The sequence below is a fragment of the Oncorhynchus kisutch genome, linkage group LG2 (assembly GCF_002021735.2).
Source record: "Oncorhynchus kisutch isolate 150728-3 linkage group LG2, Okis_V2, whole genome shotgun sequence".
Classification (NCBI taxonomy): Eukaryota; Metazoa; Chordata; class Actinopteri; order Salmoniformes; family Salmonidae; genus Oncorhynchus; species Oncorhynchus kisutch.
The window spans coordinates 40708434-40729996 of record NC_034175.2 but is presented as its reverse complement, the minus strand read 5'-3'; the positions used below and the strand labels follow the sequence as shown (position 1 = coordinate 40729996).

The 21563-nt window shown below is 45.1% G+C and overlaps 1 protein-coding gene across 4 annotated transcripts in view; it reads right to left on the bottom strand.

Moving 5' to 3' along the window:
- Positions 1–21563, bottom strand: part of LOC109865899 (formin-like protein 2) — a 77041-nt gene that overhangs the window by 36656 nt on the left and 18822 nt on the right. For all 4 annotated transcript variants that reach the window (XM_031794313.1, XM_031794318.1, XM_031794321.1 and 1 more), the window contains exons 2-3: positions 12616–12699; positions 65–145 (exon numbers count right to left, since the gene is read on the bottom strand). In XM_031794313.1, coding sequence (XP_031650173.1) covers positions 65–145; positions 12616–12699 — 165 coding nt within the window. The remainder of the gene's footprint in view (positions 1–64; positions 146–12615; positions 12700–21563) is intronic.

The following is a 21563-nucleotide window of genomic DNA, read 5'->3' as shown; positions in this document are numbered from 1 at the left end:
AAGGGGAAAGAAGAAGCTGAGGCAGTGGAACAGTTGGTCGGGAAGAATCCACACTCTCCCTTACCTTCCTGGTGGCGGCCGGGTCCAGAAAGCCCCTCAGCTTCTGGATGTATGTGTGGGGGGGGTTCTTCACTTGGAATCGTTCCTGTGAGAGGGAGAGAGAGAAGAGAGAGGAGGAGACAGAGAGAACACAAAAACACGTTACTTTCACCCTCATTCTGCAGTTACTCAGCTAACTGTGGAGGGTTAAAGGGGACAACATTAACTGTCATTAGGTTACCTGGTGATTGTGCCAAACTACTGGGGCTAAACCACATCACTGTTGTTGATTTCCACTCAGTAGACAAAACGTTAAAAACGTGCTCTTTTCCACGACATAGACCAGGTGCATCCAGGTGAAAGCTATGGTCCCATATTGATGTCACTTGTTAAATTCACTTCAATCTGTGTAGATGAAGGGGAGGAGACTAGAGGTCGACCGATTATGATTTTTCAACGCCGATACCGATACCGATTATTGGAGGACCCAAAAAAAAGTTGATACCGATTAATCGGCCGATTGTTTTTATTTATATGAAATAATGACAATTACAACAATAGTGAATGAACACTTATTTTAACTTAATATAATACACCAATAAAATCTATTTAGCCTCAAATAAATAATGAAACATGTGCAAAAACAAAGTGTTGGTGAAGAAAGTAAAAGTGTAATATGTGTCAATGCTGCGGTCCTTGAAGAGCAAGGGGAACAACTACTCCAAGTCTCAGAGCGAGTGACGTTTGAAACGCTATTAGCGCGCACCCCGCTCACTAGCTAGCCATTTCACATTGGTTACACCAGCCTAATCTCGGGAGTTGATGGGCTTGAAGTCATAAACAGCGCAATTCTTGAAGCATTGCGAAGAGCTGCTGGCAAAACTCACTAAAGTGCTGTTTGAATGAATGCTTACGAGCCTGCTGCTGCCTACCATCGCTCAGTCAGACTGCTCTATCAAATCATAGACTTAGTTATAACATAATAACACACAGAAATACGAGCCGTAGGTCATTCATATGGTCGAATCCGGAAACTATAATCTCGAAAACAAGACGTTTATTCTTTCAGTGAAATACGGAACCGTTCTGTATTTTATCTAACGGGTGGCATCCATAAGTCTAAATATTCCTGTTACATTGCACAACCTTCAATGTTATGTAATACTTACGTAAAATTCTGGCAAATTAGGTGGCCCAAACTGTTACATATAGCCTGACTCAAGTGACACAATTTCACCAGGTTAATATTGCCTGCTAACCTGTATTTATTTTAGCTAAATATTCAGGTTTAAAAATATATACTTCTGTGTATTGATTTTAAGAAAGGTATTGATGTTTATGGTTAGAAACACATTGGAGCAAGGACAGTCCTTTTTCGCGAATACGCACTGCATCGATTATATGCAACGCAGGACACGCTAGATAAACTAGTAATATCATCAACCATGTGTAGTTAACTAGTGATTATGATTGATTGATTGTTTTTTATAAGATAAGTTTAATGCTAGCTAGCAACTTACCTTGGCTTACTGCATTTGCGTAACAGGCAGTCTCCTCGTGGAGTGCAATGAGAGGCAGGTGGTTAGAGCGTTGGACTAGTTAACTGTAAGGTTGCAAGATTGAATCCCCGAGCTGACAAGATAAAAATCTGTCGTTCTGCCCCTGAACAAGACAGTTAACCCACCGTTCCCAGGCCATCATTGAAAATATGAAGGTGTTCTTAACTGACTTGCCTTAAATAAAGATTTTAAAAAGATGTAAAAAAATATATATTTTTAAAGTAATTCGTCCAAATCGGTGTCCAAAAATACCGATTTCCGATTGTTATGAAAACTTGAAATCGGCCCTAATTAATCGGCCATTCTGATAAATCAGTCGACCTCTAGAGACAGGTTAAAAAATGATTTTTAAGCCTTGAGACATGGATTGTGTATGTGTGCCATTCAGGGGGTGAATGGGCAAGACAGAAAATGTAAGCGCCTTTAAACGGGGTATGGTAGTCGGTGCCAGACGCACCGGTTTGGGTTAATACGTCAAACGCTGCTGGATTTTTCACACTCAACAGTTTCCCGTGCGTATATCGGCACTCTAATAAAAGGCCACAAGGTCATCACTCACAGCGGCTCCACTATCACAGACTCGTCAAATTAGGCTCGTTGGTCGAGGTGGATGTGTGGGCGTAAAAGTGCAAACGTCTAGCAAAGCGAAGGTTGCATGTTTGAATCTCATCACGGACAACTTTGGCACATAGTATATTATACTAAAGCAAGGTAATATATCATTTTGTTGCCAACCTTACTTTGCTACCTGACAACTTTAGGGTTTTTACTTTTTAATTACCGTTTATATTTTTAGTTTTTCCCTCACAACCTTTTTTTCTCCATTCAACTTTTTCACTCCGGGCGCTTTATCTGGACGTGGTTCGTCAGGACCTCCAACAGCCAAAGCTAAGTAGTAACATTAACATGTTGCCTTCTAATTGCAGTCGCTGTACTCATAATATGCAGGAGAACGCTGTGCTACAAGCCTAGCTTCAGACGCAATTGTTAGGCAAGGGTAATTGCAGTGTATGAAAGGATGAAACAGCATCTGTGCCACCACTAAGTACAGATAGTAACGTTAAAATTAATCCCCTCGCACGGTCCCCGCAGCCGGACAACTTTCTCATGGCTTCTGGAGGGAAATACTGTAGGAACGCTCAACCGGTGTCGCTCATTCAGCCGACTTTCAACAGGTTTTCCCCATTAAGCAGGGAGTCGGAGTAAGAGGCCGAGCCTTCTCGTGTCTCTACTCCTCCCGTTACGGGGTCTGAGACGCCGAAGCTTCCCACCATTAGCTCTGACAAATTGAAATCCCTAGTCATTGAAGACTCCATTACCCGCAGTATTAGACTTAAAACAAATCATCCAGCGATCATACACTGTTTACCAGGGGGCAAGGCTACCGAGGTTAAGGCTAATCTGAAGATGGTGCTGGCTAAAGCTAAAACTGGCAAGTGTAGAGAGTATAGAGATATTGTTATCCACGTTGGCACCAACGATGTTAGGATGAAACAGTCAGAGGTCACCAAGTGCAACATAGCTTCAGCCTGTAAATCAGCTAGAAAGATGTGTCGGCATCGAGTAATTGTCTCTGGCCCCCTCCCAGTTAGGGGGAGTGATGAGCTCTACAGCAGTGTCTCACAACTCAATCGCTGGTTAAACTGTTAGCAGCCCCTCCCAAAAGATAGAATTTGTAGATAATTGGCCCTCTTTCTGGGACTCACCCACAAACAGGACCAAGCCTGGCCTGCTGAGGAGTGACGGACTTCAGCCTAGATGGAGGGGTGATCTGATCTTATCTACCAACATAGACAGGGCTCTAACTCCTCTAGCTTCACAATGAAATAGGGTGCAGGCCAGGCAGCAGGCTGTTAGCCAGCTTGTCGGCTTAGTGGAGTATGCCACTAGCACAGTCAGTGTAGTCAGCTCAGCTATCCCCATTGAGACAGTGTCTGCGCTTCGACCTAGGTTGGGCAAAACTAAACATGGCGGTGTTCGCCTAAGCAATCTCACTAGGATAAAGACCTCCTCCATTCCTGACATTATTGAAAGAGATCGTGATACCTCACATCTCAAAATAGGGCTACTTAATGTTAGATCCCTCACTTCAAAGGCAGTTATAGTCAATGAACTAATCACTGATCATAATCTTGATGTGATTGGCCTGACTGAAATCTGATTAATTTACTGTGTTAAATGAGGCCTCACCACCTGGTTATACTTTGCATCCCGCAAAGGTGGAGGTGTTGCTAACATTTACGATAGCACATTTCAATAAAATAAAATAAAATGATGTTTTCGTCTTTTGAGCTTCATGAAATCTATGCAACCTACTCAATCACTTTTTATAGCTATTGTTTAAAGGCCACCTGGGCCATATACTGCGTTCCTCACTGATTTCCCTGAATTCCTATCGGACCTTGTAGTCATAGCAGATAATATTCTAATTTTTGGTGACTTTAATATTCACATGGAAATCACAGACTCACTCCAAAACGCTTTCGGAGCCATCATCGACTCAGTGGGTTTTGTCCAACATGTCTCTGGACCTACAAACTGTCACAGTCATACTCTGGACCTAGTTTTGTCCCATGGAATAAATGTTGCGGATCTTAATGTTTTTCCTCATAATCCTGGACTATCGGACCACCATTTTATTACGTTTGCAATCGCAACAAATCTGCTCAGACCCCAACCAAGGAGCATCAAAAGTCGTGCTATAAATTCTCAGACAACCCAAAGATTCCTTGATGCCCTTCCAGACTCCCTCTGCCTACCCAAGGACGTCAGAGGACAAAAATCAGTTAAAACACATAACTGAGGAACTCATATGATTGTAGTGTAGTTTGGCCCAGGAGTGTGAAGGTGAACGGAAAGGCTCTGGAGCAACGAACCGACCTTGCTGTCTCTGCCTGGCCGGTTCCCCTCTCTCCACTGGGATTCTCTGCCTCTAACCCTATTACAGGGGCTGAGTCACTGGCTTACTGGTGCTCTTCCATGCCGTCCCTAGGAGGGGTGCGTCACTTGAGTGGGTTGAGTCACTGACGTGATCTTCCTGTCTGGGTTGGCGCCCCCCCCCCCCCTTGGGTTGTGCCGTGGCGAAGATCTTTGTGGGCTATACTCGGCCTTGTCTCAGGATGGTAGGTTGGTGGTTGAAGATATCCCTCCAGTGGTGTGGGGGCTGTGCTTTGGCAAAGTGGGTGGGGTTATATCCTGCCTGTTTGGCCCTGTCCGAGGGTATCATCTGATGGGGCCATAGTGTCTCCTGACCCCTCCTGTCTCAGCCTCCAGTATATGTGCTGCAGTAGTTTTTGTGTCGGGGGGCTAGGGTAAGTCTGTTATATCTGGAGTACTTCTCCTGTCTTATCCGGTGTGACATTTACTCCTGAGGTGCTGACTTGCTGCACCCTCGACAACTACTGTGATTATTATTATTTGACCATGCTGATCATTTATGAACATCTTGGCCATGTTCTGTTATAATCTCCACTCGGCACAGCAAGAAGAAGACTGGCCACCCCTCATAGCCTGGTTCCTCTCTAGGTTTCTTCCTAAGTTTTGGCCTTACTAGGGAGTTTTTCCTAGCCACCGTGCTTCCAAACCTGCATTGCTTGCTGTTTGGGGTTTTAGGCTGGGTTTCTGTACAGCACTTTGAAATATCCGCTGATGTAAGAAGGGCTATATAAATACATTTGATTTGATTTGATACTAAAGTAGTTGAATGTAATATATCATACTAAAGTAGTTGAATGCAATATATCATACTAAAGTAGTTGAATGTAATATATCATACTAAAGTAGTTGAATGTACTATATCATACTAAAGAAGTTGGATGTAATATATCACATTAAAGCAGTTGAACGTAATATATCATACTAAAGCAGTCAAACGTAATATATCATACTAAATGGATAAAATCATACTGGTGTGGTCAAAACGTAGGATACTATACGTATTATATTGTATGACCGCTATTACATTGGTAGGCCAATGTAATGTAACCTAATGTAAAGTAACATATCATACTAAATGGAGTGGCACGGATTTTAGTAAGATGTAATATGTTTGAGACCAGGTTGGCTACCATCTTGCCAGAGGTAGACTGTTGTGTCAGAGAGAGACAGTCTCCTCAGGTTTAATGAACTGACATTAAACAAACCCAGGCAGACCACACCACACTGTCCTGATATCGAATGATTAGTAGTCGGCTCGTCTGTAGGTGACAGACAGGGTTCCATCCCAAATGGCCACATATTCCCTTCATAGTGCACAACTTTTGACCAGGGCTTGTAGGTCAAAGTGGCCAGTACAGAAAGGTGAGTAACTAGCCTACACAACCCCAGATCCCAGATCAGAATCACCAGACTCTCATAGCTTTGTGTCTATGCGGTGGTGCCTTAGAAGGCTGTTCAGAGTGCATCTGGGACTGCAAAGAGCGCAGGACGCAGGCTGGCTGCCTTGTTTGCCCTGACCGACTGTCTAGGGCTGGCAGTAGGCAGGTTTTAGGCCATAATTTCCCCCACAGTACTCCAAATTCAAGCAAGAGGGATTAGCGGAGGCTTTGGATCACTCCGAACGGGAATGAGAATCACAAATCACACCAGAACCGGTACTGCGGCCAATAACATCGCTCAGAGCTCACTACATGTCGCTAGGCCATGTCAACCCGGGTCAGACATGCAGATTGTGTAAATCAGTAGCCTTGTTCCAAATGGCATCCTATTCCCTATCAAGTGCACTACATAGGTAATAGGATGCCATTTTGGAGGCAGCCTGAGCGTTGTGTTTATTTTCTGGGTGTTTGATTATCGCATTGCTGGCTGTGTGATGATGCCGATGGCCTCACCATTACATTCATCACCGCGTGAGTGAGTGCTGTTGCCTCTCAGTCACAATAACAGGAAAGAGGACAGCTCCATGCAGGAAAGGGAGCTTGACTTGTTGATCCAATAAAAACAGCGTGGCGTGCTTCCCAAATGGCACCTACAGTGAGGAGGGAAAATATTTGATCCCCTGCTGATTTTGTACGTTTGCCCACTGACAAAGAAATGATCAGTCTATAATTTTAATGGTAGGTTTATTTGAACAGTGAGAGACAGAGTAACAACAACAAAAAATCCAGAAAAACGCATGTCAAAAATGTTATAAATTGATTTGCATTTTAATGAGGAAAATAAGTATTTGACCAATCAGAAAGATTTCTGGCTCCCAGGTGTCTTTTATACAGGTAACGAGCTGAGATTAGGAGCACACTCTTAAAGGGAGTGCTCCTAATCTCAGTTTGTTACCTGTATAAAAGACACCTGTCCACAGAAGCAATCAATCAATCAGATTCCAAACTCTCCACCATGGCCATTACCAAAGAGCTCTCCAAGGATGTCAGGGACAAGATTGTAGACCTACACAAGGCTGGAATGGGCTACAAGACCATCGCCAAGCAGCTTGGTGAGAAGGTGACAACAGTTGGTGCGATTATTCGCAAATGGAAGAAACACAAAAGAACTGTCAATCTCCCTCGGCCTGGGGCTCCATGCAAGATGCAATGATCATGAGAATGGTGAGGAATCAGCCCAGAACTACACGGGAGGATCTTGTCAATGATCTCAAGGCAGCTGGGACCATAGTCACCAAGAAAACAATAGGTAACACACTATGCCGTGAAGGACTGAAATCCTGCATCGCCCGCAAGGTCCCAATGCTCATGAAAGCACATATACATTCCCGTCTGAAGTTTGCTAATGAACATCTGAATGATTCAGAGGACAACTGGGTGAAAGTGTGGTGCTCAGATGAGACTAAAATGGAGCTGTTTGGCATCAACTCAACTCGCCGTGTTTGGAGGAGGAGGAATGCTGCCTATGACCCCAAGAACACCATCCCCACCGTCAAACATGGGGCGGCAGGGTAGCCTAGTGGTTAGAGCGTTGGACTAGTAACCGGAAGGTTGTGAGTTCAAACCCCCGAGCTGACAAGGTACGAATCTGTCGATCTGCCCCTTAACAGGCAGTTAACCCACTGTTCCCAGGCCGTCATTGAAAATAAGAATGTGTTCTTAACTGACTTGCCTGGTTAAATAAAAGGTCAAATTAAAATTAAAAATTAAAAACATTGAGGTGGAAACATTATGCTTTGGGGGTGTTTTTCTGCTAAGGGGACAGGACAACTTCACCGCATCAAAGGGACGATGGATGAGGCCATGTACCGTCTTATCTTGGGTGAGAACCTCCTTCCCTCCGCCAGGGCATTGAAAATGGGTCGTGGATGGGTATTCCAGCATGACAATGACCCAAAACAGACAGCCAAGGCAACAAAGGAGTGGCTCAAGAAGAAGCACATTAAGGTCCTGGAGTGGCCTAGCCTGTCTCCAGACCTTAATCACATAGAAAGTCTGTGGAGGGAGTTGAAGGCTCGAGTTGCCAAACGTCAGCCTCGAAACCTTAATGACTTGGAGAAGATCTGCAAAGAGGAGTGGGACAAAATCCCTCCTGAGATGTGTGCAAACCTGGTGGCCAACTACAAGAACCGTCTGACCTCTGTGATTGCCAACAAGGGTTTTGCCACCAAGTACTAAGTCATGTTTTGCAGAGGGGTCAAATACTTATTTCCCTCATTAAAATGCAAATCAATTTATAACATTTTGGACATGCATATTTCTGGATTTTTTTTGCTGTTATTCTGTCTCTCACTGTTCAAATAAACCTACCATTAAAATTATAGACTGATCATTTCTTTGTCAGTGGGCAAACATACAAAATCAGCAGGGGATCAAATACTTATTTCCCTCACTGTATAGGGCTCTGGTCAAAAGTAGTGCACTGTAAAGGGAATAGTGTATGATTTGGGATGCCTCCCCCCCGTTGTTGGTGACAGACAAGCTGCATATGTTGCTGGTAAAATGACAGGGGAATATATACGTGGCAGGCCATGGCGTACGGAAAGTATATGGGATTTATAGGGGGACATATAAAAGAGTTCCCGCGTGGTCTATGACAGCCATAAAAGCCATCTGTGGGAGGAGGATCGTGATCTGGATTCCATCTGAGCTGTCGTAATAGTAGTAGAATCCCTCCTCTGCACCTGCAGCATGGGGCCCGAGTGGGACAGAGGAGAGGGATACTGCTGGGAGACGGGGGTTAACTGGGTGCAGTGCCAGCGGTGTTTGTAATATCCTGTGTGTGCTGTATAGCCACTAGATAAAGAGGAGGAGTGACTTCCTGGTAATTTGAACTAAGCTGCCATGTGAAGCCCAGAGTTCAAATCCTGCTGCAATGCGGAGGAGCGGAGAGGAGTCTCTCTACCGAGTTCAAAGGGAGAGAGAACATACACTATACTGGGCAGGCAGGCTGCTTATCTATTAAATCATTACAATTCCACTATTAATGGTGAAGTTGATGTTTTATTTCACCTTTATTTGACGAGGCAAGTCAGTTAAGAACAAATTCTTATCTACAATGGCGGCCTATCCAGGCCAAACCCAGGACAACTGTGTGCCGCCCTATGGGACTACCAATCACGGCCGGTTGTGATACTCTAGCACTGAGATGCAGTGCCCTAGACCGCTGCGCCACTCGGGAGCCCAAAGTAAGCAAGCCTCTCTCTTCTCTGTTGCTGGATGAACGACTTGAGAGGCAGAGATAGTTCCAGAGACACAGCACTTCAATGGCTTTCCCTATCTAAAGGCTGAGGCTGGAAGCACCATTAATAACTCTCAAAACCATTGCTCAACATACCAGTCTCAACATTCCACCCACGTGGCATTGACAATCGGAGGAGCCAGGCACTATGTCCCAAATGCCACCCTAATCCCTGTATAGTGCACTTAAGTAGTGCATTATCGGGAATAGGGTGCCATTTGGGACGAAGCCATGATGTAGCTGAGAGAGGTCTACTGTGGGTCAAAGAAAGGCTCATTTGGCATTACATGATGAGTTCTCTGATGAGGATAATTGGACATTGGTCAATGCATCATGTTCTTCATGCAGGCATACTATAGAATAATCTCCTTTCCTTGTTTTCGTTGTGAGAAGAGCATCTTTAATATTTTATCGATCTTAATTGCCCTAACAAAGGTTTAATATTTCAACCCCCCTGAATGTTTTTTTTTTTCCCCAAGAGAAATACTGTTCAAAGCTAATGTACCTGTCGGCCTTATTTCTCTGGCTACCCCTCCGAACATCGCAGTTGCCATGGTTACGTTACGAAATGAGCTGTTGTTGTAATATGACATGAAAAACATTTTATTCGCACAACTCAGCTTTAACACGGGTTAGTTATTCTGAACATGCAGAAGTCTATTTTTAGCAATACGACCCAACTTTGTTTGCGCAAACAGCGAACAAACTGTTGGATCCTGCCTCGCTTCTCACTTCCAAACTTTCCCCTGGACAGAATTCCATCAGGCGATCTTTAAACAGCTAACTGATCCCTCTTCACAAGGAGGAGAGTCATTCTGAATCTGTGTCCCGAATAAAAACCTGTTCCCTATAGGGGAGAGTGGGTTAAGTTGAGCCAAAGGGGTATATTGAGCCACCCTTGTTTCTATGAAACCATACACAAAATAAACAATTTGACCAAAAAAACTAAAAGTCTGTGAAGGAAGAAACCACATGGATAAAAGTGGTAAGCAAGTTAGGTTTAAAAAACAAACAATGTATTTCCACCACGTCACGTTCATTTATTGTGTTAAGAGGTTTCATGATGCTTGTATCTAAACCAAAGTAGATCATTTTAAGATTGTACTATACATCAGTATACGCTTCAATATGAGGCCCTAAACCTAACATGAAAGTGCATCCTTGTAGCTGTGTGGGCTAATTTAGTCAAAAATGTTTGCCGTGGGGTAAGTTGAACCAATAACCATGGGGTAAAATAAGCCAATGGTTGAGCCAATGGCAAGTGGAGCAAATTTAAGTGTTTTCTTCACAGGCGTAATACAAGGCATTATCACTGGGATATGAGGTAACAACAGGGCCTGACCTATGTTAAAAGCGCTACAAAAAAAATTCTTAAAATGCTTAAAATACAACAAAAACATTTCAATTGTGTTTGTGAAATAAAGATAGACATGGTCTAAAAAGGTAGTGGTAATATTTCATTATTTCATATTTCATCCTAAACAGGGACTATGGAGCCATTGAGAAATGCCAGACAACTTCGCTTCACTTGACGTGTGACGCTGACAGGAATTTGAACTCCGGTCACAATTCAAAAACGTGTCAACATGTCAAAACGACCAGGCAGCAAACTGCATATTCTGCCCACTTCCCCACTCTGTCTATTGTGTTCAGGGAGGCTGCGTATCAATGGTATCCTTAGCCTGAGCGAGTGCTTGGTGGTCCCTCTCTCCCTCTCGTCTTTTCACTTTGCTCGGGGAAGCAGAAAACACACGGGTTCCATCCCAAATGGCACGCTATTCCCTATATAGTGCACTACTTTTGACCGGAGCCCTACTCGGTCTGCTGAACACACCGTGAAACCCCTGTCATCCTTCCCTCCACTCAGTGGAGAGAGTGAATGTACTGCTTTCTACTGAATCATCTGCACCCCAGCAGGGCCACCTCACCAACTTGACCAACTAGGGAGGGGCTTGGGGGACCGAGGGCCACACACAAAGTGCCCTCTCAGTTGTTTAGACTAGCGACTTGAGTCAGAAATGGACCAGCCATACGGCAGTTCGGGCAAATGCCAGATGGGCTGGTCCATCTTTAGCCAAGTGTGCCCGTCAAATTGAGGGTTGTTGCACAAAATTAGAAGCATCTTTTTATGGCTGCAGGGGCAGTATTGAGTAGCTTGGATGAAAAGGTGCCCATTGTAAACGGCCAGCTCCTCAGTCTCAGTTGCTAATATATGCATATTATTATTAGTGTTGGATAGAAAACACTCTAAAGTTTCAAAACTGTCAAAATATTGTCTGTGAGTATAACAGAACTGATATTGCAGGCGAAACCCTGAGGAAAATCAAAACAGGAAGTGGCTTCTATTTTGAAAACTCCATGTTCCATAGCCTCCCTTTGCTGGATTTAAAGGGATATGAACCAGATTCCTTTTCCTATCACTTCCTCAAGGTGTCAACAGTCTTCAGACATAGTTTCAGGCTTTTATTTTGAAAAATTTGCCAGAACGATAACATCGCGTCAAGTGGTCACATGAGTTTTGCTCGCGCAACAGAATTTGGATAGGTATTGCTTTTCCCTCTCCTACTGTGAAAGACATTTGCGGTTGATATATTATCGAAAAACATTTGACATGTTTCTGTGGACATTATAGAAACTATTTGGAATTTTCGTCTGCGTTGTCGTGACCGCTCTTTCCTGTGGATTTCTGAACATAACGCGTGAAAACATCCGAAGATCATCAAAGGTAAACGATTCATTTGATTGATTTTCTGATTTTCGTGACCAAGCTTCCTGATGCTAAGTGTACTTAATGTTTTGTCGTGCGATCGATAAACTTACACAAACGCTTGGATTGCTTTCGCTGAAAAGCGTAATTTCTAAATCTGACACAACAGGTGGATTAACAAAAGGCTAAACTGTGTTTTCCTATATTGCACTTGTGATTTCATGAATATAAATATTTGTAGTAATATTTATTGAATGTAGCGCTATGCTATTCAGCGGTTGTTGATGACACTTATCCCGATATCGGGATTGCAGCCATAACAAGTTATTTAGTTAATAATGGTGATCTAGGAGAAAAAAATGGTCCGGTGTGGGGGCCTCCCTCGGGGGGAACAATGGTCCGGTGTGGGGGCCTCCCTCGGTGGGGGGAAACGGGCCGGTGTGGGGGCCTCCCTCGGTGGGGGGAAATGGGCCGGTGTGGGGGCCTCCCTCGGTGGGGGGAAATGGGCCGGTGTGGGGGCCTCCCTCGGGGGGAAAACATGGGCCGGTGTGGGGGCCTCCCTCGGGGGGGAAAAAATGGGCCGGTGTGTTCGAAATTTTGATTTCTGGTCCAAGTCCGTCCCTGACTGACACAGTAGATTCTAAACTAGGATATTGTGAACAGGTTAATGAAGGTGAGTAAACAACATCCCACCTGATCACAGATAAGTTCCCACTTCTTCTCGTTGTCGTACTGCCGCAATAGTCGCGCTTTGTCTGGAGGAAGGTTCATAGAGTTCTGAAAGAGAAACAGAGAAACATCGCAATTATAAAATGTACCAAACGTCCACCCAAAATGGCAGATGCTACGGTCAGACTGCGTCCCAAGTGGCACCCTATTCCCTGTATAGTGCACTACTTTTGACCAGAGCCCTATGGTTAAGGGGTGACGGGGCGAGGACAGAGTGTCTCCCCCTACTAAGGAGTCTGACTCTGGGGCTCTCTCTCTCTCTCTCTCATATAACAAGAAGCATGAAGCACCACTTAATCCCCCAGGCATCCCCAAGGCACAGCACGATGAGTGTTTGGTGCTGTGCGCGTGTGTGTGTGCGTAATCATTCTGTGGGATTGCATTTTATGCACACAAACATGCAACCGGCGGGATCACATACTGACAGAGTAAGATAGGGGTGGGGGGCAGTGCGGGAGGGGTTGGATTAGTCTACGCAGTGCTACGTCCTCATTGACAAAATTCAAACTGCTTTCTGGCGTTGAAATGAGTCCTCTGCAATCGGCTGTGGTTGTCTCACATGCAGTATGTCATCTTAGATTTAGCTAACGTTACTGTAGCTAAACCACTCAATAAAACAAACTGTAAACATCCAACCGAATTGTTTAGCCACTAAGACAACTTTCTGCTTCGTTTTGTTTGGTAATTGGGATCTCAAACAGAAAGCTACTTTGTTAGGAGGATTTGAAAGTGACTTGCAGCTGACAGTAATGTGTTGTATTAGAGGCTTACTATTCAACACCCATGTGTTGGTTACATGTGTAGAGTGTGTGTGTGTGTGTGTGTGTGTGTGTGTCTGTGTGTGATGGTTAAACTGCTACATGTGTAAAAACAAGACCTCCATCATCCATTGCACAACCCCTTTCTTTTTCCGTTGGCTCGCCCTACTTTCAAATAACATCTGCTTCATGTAACCCCCCCCCCCCGGACCCGGACTATACCCTACCCACAAGTGCATTCGAAAAGACTGAAACAATTAGCTGGTGCTTTAATCGCACCACCCACCGAAATTCACGGGGCAGCGCACGTACACTCACTGACGTACACAAAACACACGTGACCATAACATTTCTAAATACTCAGAAACATTTTATATGAATGAGTTAGGCTACGACCTATTATTCTTTTGATATGAAAACTACACTTTCAACAAACAACCTAGATTTGGTAGAACATGTTTCGTTTCGTCTGAGTGATCGTCAGTCTGTGTTGTGAAACACAACCCAATAATTAATGGGCAATTCCACAGTAACAGAACGATTGCTAAGGCCTTTCACCTTCGAAATATATGTCGAACAATAACCAATGATTGCAATGTTAAACAAAACCGTACAACACTATTGCATAGAGTCGCACGGTTTGTTTACTTTGCAATCATTGGTTTATGTTTTGTTTGACATACATTTAAAGGTTTTGAGCGTCTGCATCCTTCTGTTACTGTGGAATAGCCCACTATGACTGTTGGACATGTCTCGGTTATAAACACAGGCTACCAGTGGTGCAGGGCGAATGTTTTCCACTGCTTAAGGAAGACAAAAATTGGCAATTTTACAGTGTACAGTTTTGGGTTCTTTTTTCTCCGTTTTAATTGGCAGGATCATCTATCAATGTGTGTTCAGCACTGGGACCGGGCCCTATGTTTTGCCGCCGCAGAATTTTCCAAAGTCGCATGGCGAGGAGAGCGACTGGAAGACGGATGGAGAATATCCTGGGACTGTGTCGTTTTCCATGACCGAGTGAAACCAGGATACAGTCGGGAGACGGAGAGTAACCCCATGTCTCCGTCTAAGCCATATGTGTGTGGAAGGGCCTGAGCGACACAGCAGGCATCAGGGTTGGGAAGGAAGGTGATGACATGCCAAGTGTTGCCTGGTAAAACAAAAACAAAAAACACCTGCAATTCTCTTATTCAACAAAAGAAGATATAAGAGGGATGGGCCAGTGTTCAACATCCTTCCCAAAATGCATATAACCGGATCAAAATGACCATGCATAACACAAGATCAATCTACCATACAGGCTTAACTTTACTGTACGGAACCAGTAACCGGGGAAGATATAGTCTGGTCAAAAAAATTGTGTACTTTATAGGGAATATTGTGCTATTTGGGACAGGCACATAATTCCAATGACTGTCAATCGTGTGGGCTTCATGTGCAAAAACACTACACTGAATAATACTGTTGTCACACCCTGACCATAGTTTGCTTTGTATGTTTCTATGTTTTGGTTGGTCAGGGTGTGATCTGAGTGGGCATTCTATGTTGGATGTCTTGTTTGTCTATTTCTATGTCTGGCCTGATATGGTTCTCAATCAGAAGCAGGTGTTAGTCATTGTCTCTGATTGGGAACCATATTTAGGTAGCCTGGGTTTCACTGTGTGTTTGTGGGTGATTGTTCCTGTCTCTGTGTTTTGCACCAGACAGGGCTGTTTTTGGTTTTCCACGTTTATTGTTTTGTTTATTGTTTTGTAGTGTTCGTGTTTATCTGTTTTTATTAAACATGAATCAATATAACCAGTCTGCGTTTTGGTCTGCCTCTACTTCACCCCAAGAGAACCGTTACAACTGTAGTATTTACTGTAGTGTTTTTGGGGATATGAGCGTAGTATACTGCAGTATTCGTTTCAGGGCTTCTGGTCTTTTCTATAACCTGTAGGGAATGCAATATACGGTCTATACTTGGCATGTAGGTTTCTCCCTCATGGGTGGCAGTAATTGGGATATTGGGGGAGGGGAATAGCGTTTCAATACAGTGCGTAGTACCGTATTCGACAGTACAAAACGATATAGTCAGTACTACACATGATCGAGGGAGACTACAGAGTTCTACAGTACACTGTAGTATGTGTTTCTCGTGGTTGATGGCTGCTGGGGGGGAAAAGGCCTTGTGAGGCTACAACGCAAGCACTCGTGATCTTAATAGCACTCGTCTGCCTACTAAGCTTGCCATGCCCTCACTGTCTCCCACCACTGTACGAACAGAACATTACATTAGTATTCCGTAGGAGCACTGAGACGAGCAGCCTGCTGACTGGAGGGAATTGGAGGCAACTGAGCTCCATCGACTGTCTGGCCGGGAACCCGACTGCTAACATTGCTAGCTAGGAGCTACCCCCCTTTCTTTCCCTAAGATATATTAAAAGGGAACACTAGACCTGAGCAGCCCGTCACAATAAAGTGACATAAACCCACAAGCAGTGGCCAGCGTATTAAATACACAGAGCCACTGAAACGCAACCCCTATACATCAATCAGATGGCATGTTCGAATTAGGGAGGCGAAACAAATAATGAAAGTTAATTCCTCCTTCCTGCTGCCTTGTTATGTTTGGAGCCCGGCAGTAGCCCTTGGCCCCGAGACAGATGGATTTGTGGCAGTGTCACTGACGTAGGTGCAGTTAAATGAGCAGTAGTGCAGACTGCTGGCTGGCTGACTCAGTGCTGCACGCTCGGCCCTGTGGGCTAGCTTCCTGTCCTTGGTGATGCTCCAACTCAAGCAGAGGCCACTTCTAGCACCTTTATACCCCCCCCCCCCCCCTAATGAGCTGTGACATGCTCTTATGGCGCCCGGTTCGGCTTTCCCTCATCGGAGGCTACGGGAGAAAGTGTGCGTGTATGGATGGGGTGTCGTTGACTGGTGAGAGGAAAGGAACAGCCTCACAACTCCACTTGACCCCCTCTCTCACCTACAAAATGGATGACCATCCTCAGTTCAGTAACATGCTCAATTTGTGGGCCAACTGAAGTGGCTTGTGGAGAACAGACTGCATTGCATGCCTAAATAGCCTAGGTATTGAGATAGAAACAACACTAATGGTTGTTTTATGAGCAGTGGGATACACATAGGCAGTAGTGTTATGTACGCCTAGACATTTGCTGACAAAATATTGGCCAATAAACTTTGACGTGAACTTTATAGTCAAAATAAAATACGCCCAACGGGGATGTCATTGCACTACTCTTTAAATTGGCTCCCGGTGTTTTGAAGTAGCCTCCCGTTGTCAACACAATCCCAGTGTACAAAAAAAGCTGCGTTACACAAGTTAAAAAATAGTCTTGAACAAACTGAAAGGCAGAGATAGCTAATTCGGCAGAACGAAACATGCATGTCATTTCTTGGCCTTCCCGGTTTGATTACCTGAGGTATTTTCTGTACACTGGGCTGGTCTTCCTCTTCAGCTTCTAAAAGGGTCTAACGTTTTCGCTAACATCTAGGCAATACATGGTCCGTTCAGTAGTAGCAAGCCGCATTTGGTGTAAATGTGTCTTCTCTGAGGAAGAAAGATCAATCCAAGGTCACATTCGGCCTCGTGAAAATACAAGGGTCTGTGAAGACTTACTTCATTACTACTGAATTGCAAAATCCCCCGCTGAGAATAGGAGCCCATTGGTGAAGGACATTCTCCTTTTGAACTCCTGGCTAAGAACAAGAAGTGTGACGGATATCCGGCAACCCTGACCCATAAAACGCACCATGTGGACAACCTTCGTGAAATACACATTCTCTGTGTTTAAGCGGTGGACGGGAAATCCAGTCCCCTCCGTGCACCGCGAATGAGGACCTCCATTGACTAACGACCCCATCACCTTTAAATAAACAGCCCAGATGTTGATTTAAACTCAGTGTGCCATACAGACCACAGACACAGGGGACCGAGCAGGAGCTCTGCGCCAGCCTCCCATTACATGAGTCATACAGGCCAGGCAGACAGACAGACGGCACTTGGCTCAACCCTTCCACCTCCCTGGAGGTCCAAGGAAAATGGCCTCCGACAGCTACAACAACAAAACAAAAAAAAACACGATTTCTTTCTTTCTTTTGCTTCATTTGCTATCGTCACAGACCAGCAGAGAACCTTCACCGAACATGGGCTATGCCTTCACTTTGAGATAGGCTACGTCAATTAGGCTAATTCATTTCTCGGCTTGGAAGAGTGAGTCAAGCTTTTCAAAGGTGAAAAAAAAATCTGAAACAGGGCGTTGGATAAAAGCAGTATGCCAACTTCTTACATAGCCATGTGATTAGTCTATAAAAGAGCCAAATTGGGAACTTTGATCGCCAATCTTACTGAACGCACTGGTAAATCATAGGAAAATGGCTGAGGCCCAGAAGGAAGTTCAACAGCGTCTGTCTATTTCTGACAGGATTCATTAACCTCGTCTTCAAGAGGACAGTGACATCCTCAGTGTACACCCGATTGCCAGCTCTGAGTTCCCCTCTAGAAAAACACCTGCAAGTCATGCAAATATGTCAAAAGGAATAAAACAAAACACCTATTGGGTAATGGAACTAATTAACTGGCCATGCAACATTCAACACATATATTTATTTTCTATATCAAGACAATCTAACCCTTAATAGAACTTCCAAAAATGCTTCATAGCATAGCTAGCCGGGCGCAATACGAATCATTTAGACGCTCAGAGTAACTTTTTACACGGACAACAAATGATTGAGAAGATACAAAAAGTGTCTGCAATGCAGCAACTCTCCCCGCCCGCGTCCCCTCAGATCATTTCTTTGCCTTGATTGATAAGACCTAGGGGACTGTCTAACTACAATGAGGGATAGCGCATGCCGCTCTCTCCTCCTGCCCTCCTGCCACTGATCCAGGACCTGTCGGATGATCTTCTGGACTGCTGGGCCCTCCTACCCGCCTACAGTGCAACCATGAGATCCGGGCCCGCATCCACTGCATGCAATCATGTCAGGAGGATCCAGGGAGCTGTAGTATAGTTGTAGAATAGCTGTACTAATATTTCTGTACTATATATGTAGTATAGTTGTAGTATACCAGTAGTATTTTGTAATATAACTGTAGTATAGCTGTGGAATAGGACAGACTAGGAGAACGTACTGGAGGCTTTTCTGATCCTCATGGTTTGGCGAGATGGCTGTGCTCTTTGTTCAGCTGTCGCACAGACGCACACACAGCACTGAATCTGGGACTGGAGTGGGCTCCTCTTCAGCCAGCCAGCCAGCCAGCCAGGCCTCTCCGCTTAGCTTTCCCACATGACTCTATTTCCTCAGCGTTTCCTGAGCCGTGTATCCAGTCTGGTTTTCTCCGGTCCAGGGCCGACATGAGATGGCTTTCCCAGCCGAGGCGAAGGCAGAGTGGGTTGGATCAGCGCTGTGCTGCGCACACCAGACCAGACAGTGTGAGGGGATAAACCCACAAGAGAGGAGAATGCTGATGACACGACGCCCGCTAATCAAATTCCATTCTGTTGCATAGTAGAACAATCAAAGCTATCGGCTCGCATCTCTGTTGGCTTTTTGACTCAACAGTCTGTAGACCGCAACATGCACTTTGATTCTGTAGAGAGTCAATTCCGGTATCGACGAGTTGACGTAGTAACAATAATCTAAGAGTTGCTCAACATTCAGGGGTTGACTGTGCGTGCCGTGTTCTCTCAGACGGTCAGATACACGTGGCTGCAACAGTCGGGTCATAATAGTGTGGATGACTGCCAGAGAGAGCCATCGGGCAGCACTTCGCTGTCCCTCCCTCAGGAGTTCCCTCCACTCTGGCCCTCCCTCCAGTAACCCAGTCTGTCTGTGTCTCCTTGCCAAGCCCAGCCAAGCGTCCTCCCCTCATTAGCGCAGTGCGGCTCCATAATCCTCCAGTCTGAATTATGTGGGGGCACAGGTGTCCCTCGTCTGTCCTCAGATTAGCCATGTAATCCCGAGGACCCCCCCTGCCCGGCCCCTGGCTCTGCCCCTGACCTAGCCCAAAACAACCCCCCACCTCCATGACGGGACATGCATACGTTTGGAGAGGTGTTCACAGGAATGTGAGCCGAAACAAATGTGGAGACATTTGCTGCAAGTCTGCTTCATCATAACATCGCAATGCTAATATGGTTACTGTCGCCAACTTGGCGGGTTAATATTTTTCCACACATTTCAAGAATTTCAACTTATAATGCAGGCTATATCCTCCTTTGTCTCAACTTCCATGGCCAGAACGTGCTCCCAGGTGAATAGGTGTCTGCCAGGGTGCTATTCCAAGCTGAATGCCGATGAGCCTAATACGCTACATAAACTGCTTCACTCATCAATAGAACGCCTGAGTGTCCCTGTTTGAGAAAGAGTTACGTTTTGAAAATATCAGAATCAGAATACGAGACCAAGTTGTCCAAGTTTTCTTTTAGTTTTTTTTAAGAACAAGAGCTCAAGTTGCGGAAGTGTGTCCGTCTCCACACTAGGTGGGAACCCATTTCAATCCCAATGAATAGAAGATCGTTTTGACACATACTTATGGTCCTGTGCGATTTGAAATCGACAACATTGATGACACTTTGCTTGAAATGGGGAGCGCTCCTCGATGAAGTTCAGGACTGGTAGTTCCAACCCTTCATATTTTTCATCCTAATCTGCTTTGTTCTATTTCTACGTCATCCCAAAGACACAGCACACATAAAGAGACCGTCTAACCGTGGTCATACATCAGCAGCATTATTTCTTAAGCCCATTGGGTTACGGGCTCAGAACATGTTGGTCCAAACGATGGAAGGCTGACCAAGCAGTGATGCCTGATCTTTACGAAGGAGCTTTCTGAAGAAAAAAAACCCTGCTATTTGTAGACTTCCTATCATACGAGTGTCTAAAATGTCTAGGCTAAGTTTGACGTTTCTCTTGCATGCAGTCACCTTCATGAAGCCGAGAAGCATCCACCTCAGGATCTGACCTGATCGGCACCCTGGAGCTTCGAGGCAGACTGCTCAGGCCCAGGGGTCTGCCTCTACTTTATCATATCAGATAGCCCAAGACATAGTAGTTTACTGCTGGTTCAACAGGGCCAGTCTGGGAGCCATTAAGACTCTACCGTCAAGGCAGTGCGAGTCACATCCCAGGGAGGGAACATTCCTGACATGGTCCAAACCGTGGGTGGCAAGGCTTTCAACCGAGACACTGCTCACTCGTGACCGACCACGGCCATTTGGGTTTCATTTGGAGAAAGTGAAGAAACTTTGTGATTTTTGACTGGGTTGTTAAGAGTGTAACTTGCAGGGGAAATGGCAACTTTTTTTTTTATATCCGTCAGTCACCTGGACACAATTTTTGCCTGAAACGTTGATTTAAAATAATGAGATGGGTATAGAACAAGCCTTTACTCAGCACATGGTTATAATCTATTGATAAACTATCAGTTGAGATTTAGAGCAATGTATTAGTTTCTTATTTAATCTGAGTAGGTGGCAAATCAACACTACGCACCTTGGTCCGGTTCATCTTGGTCCTGTTCATCTAACCAGTTCTGATACCCCTCTAAGGGCGTCTGGTTTGAGTGTGGGCTTCAGTTCAGACATAAGAACTGCTAAATAGTTTCTCTTTCAGGCACAACTGTGAGGACGGAAACCTAAAACATGCCGTCTCTTTTTTTTCCCGGCTCGCTGATGTGGAAAACAGAGGATGGTACAGTAGCAGAAGGTAGCCTCGCCACCTTACTGGCCCACTTGTTTTCAGAGCTGTCAAAGCTGGTTAGCCTCTACCTAGCTACATCAGTGCCTCCTCCAAACTGTTCTCGGCAGCACCGATAACAGTTCTGACAGTGCCAGGGACCCCAGTTCTGACAGTACCAGGGACCCCAGTTCTGACAGTACCAGGGACCCCAGTTCTGACAGTGCCAGGGACCCCAGTTCTGACAGTACCAGGGACCCCAGTTCTGACAGTACCAGGGACCCCAGTTCTGACAGTACCAGGGACCCCAGTTCTGACAGTACCAGGGACCCCAGTTCTGACAGTGCCAGGGACCCCAGTTCTGACAGTGCCAAGGACCCCAGTTCTGACAGTGCCAGGGACCCCAGTTCTGACAGTACCAGGGACCCCAGTTCTGACAAAGAGAACTGAATAACAGATAGAAGGCAA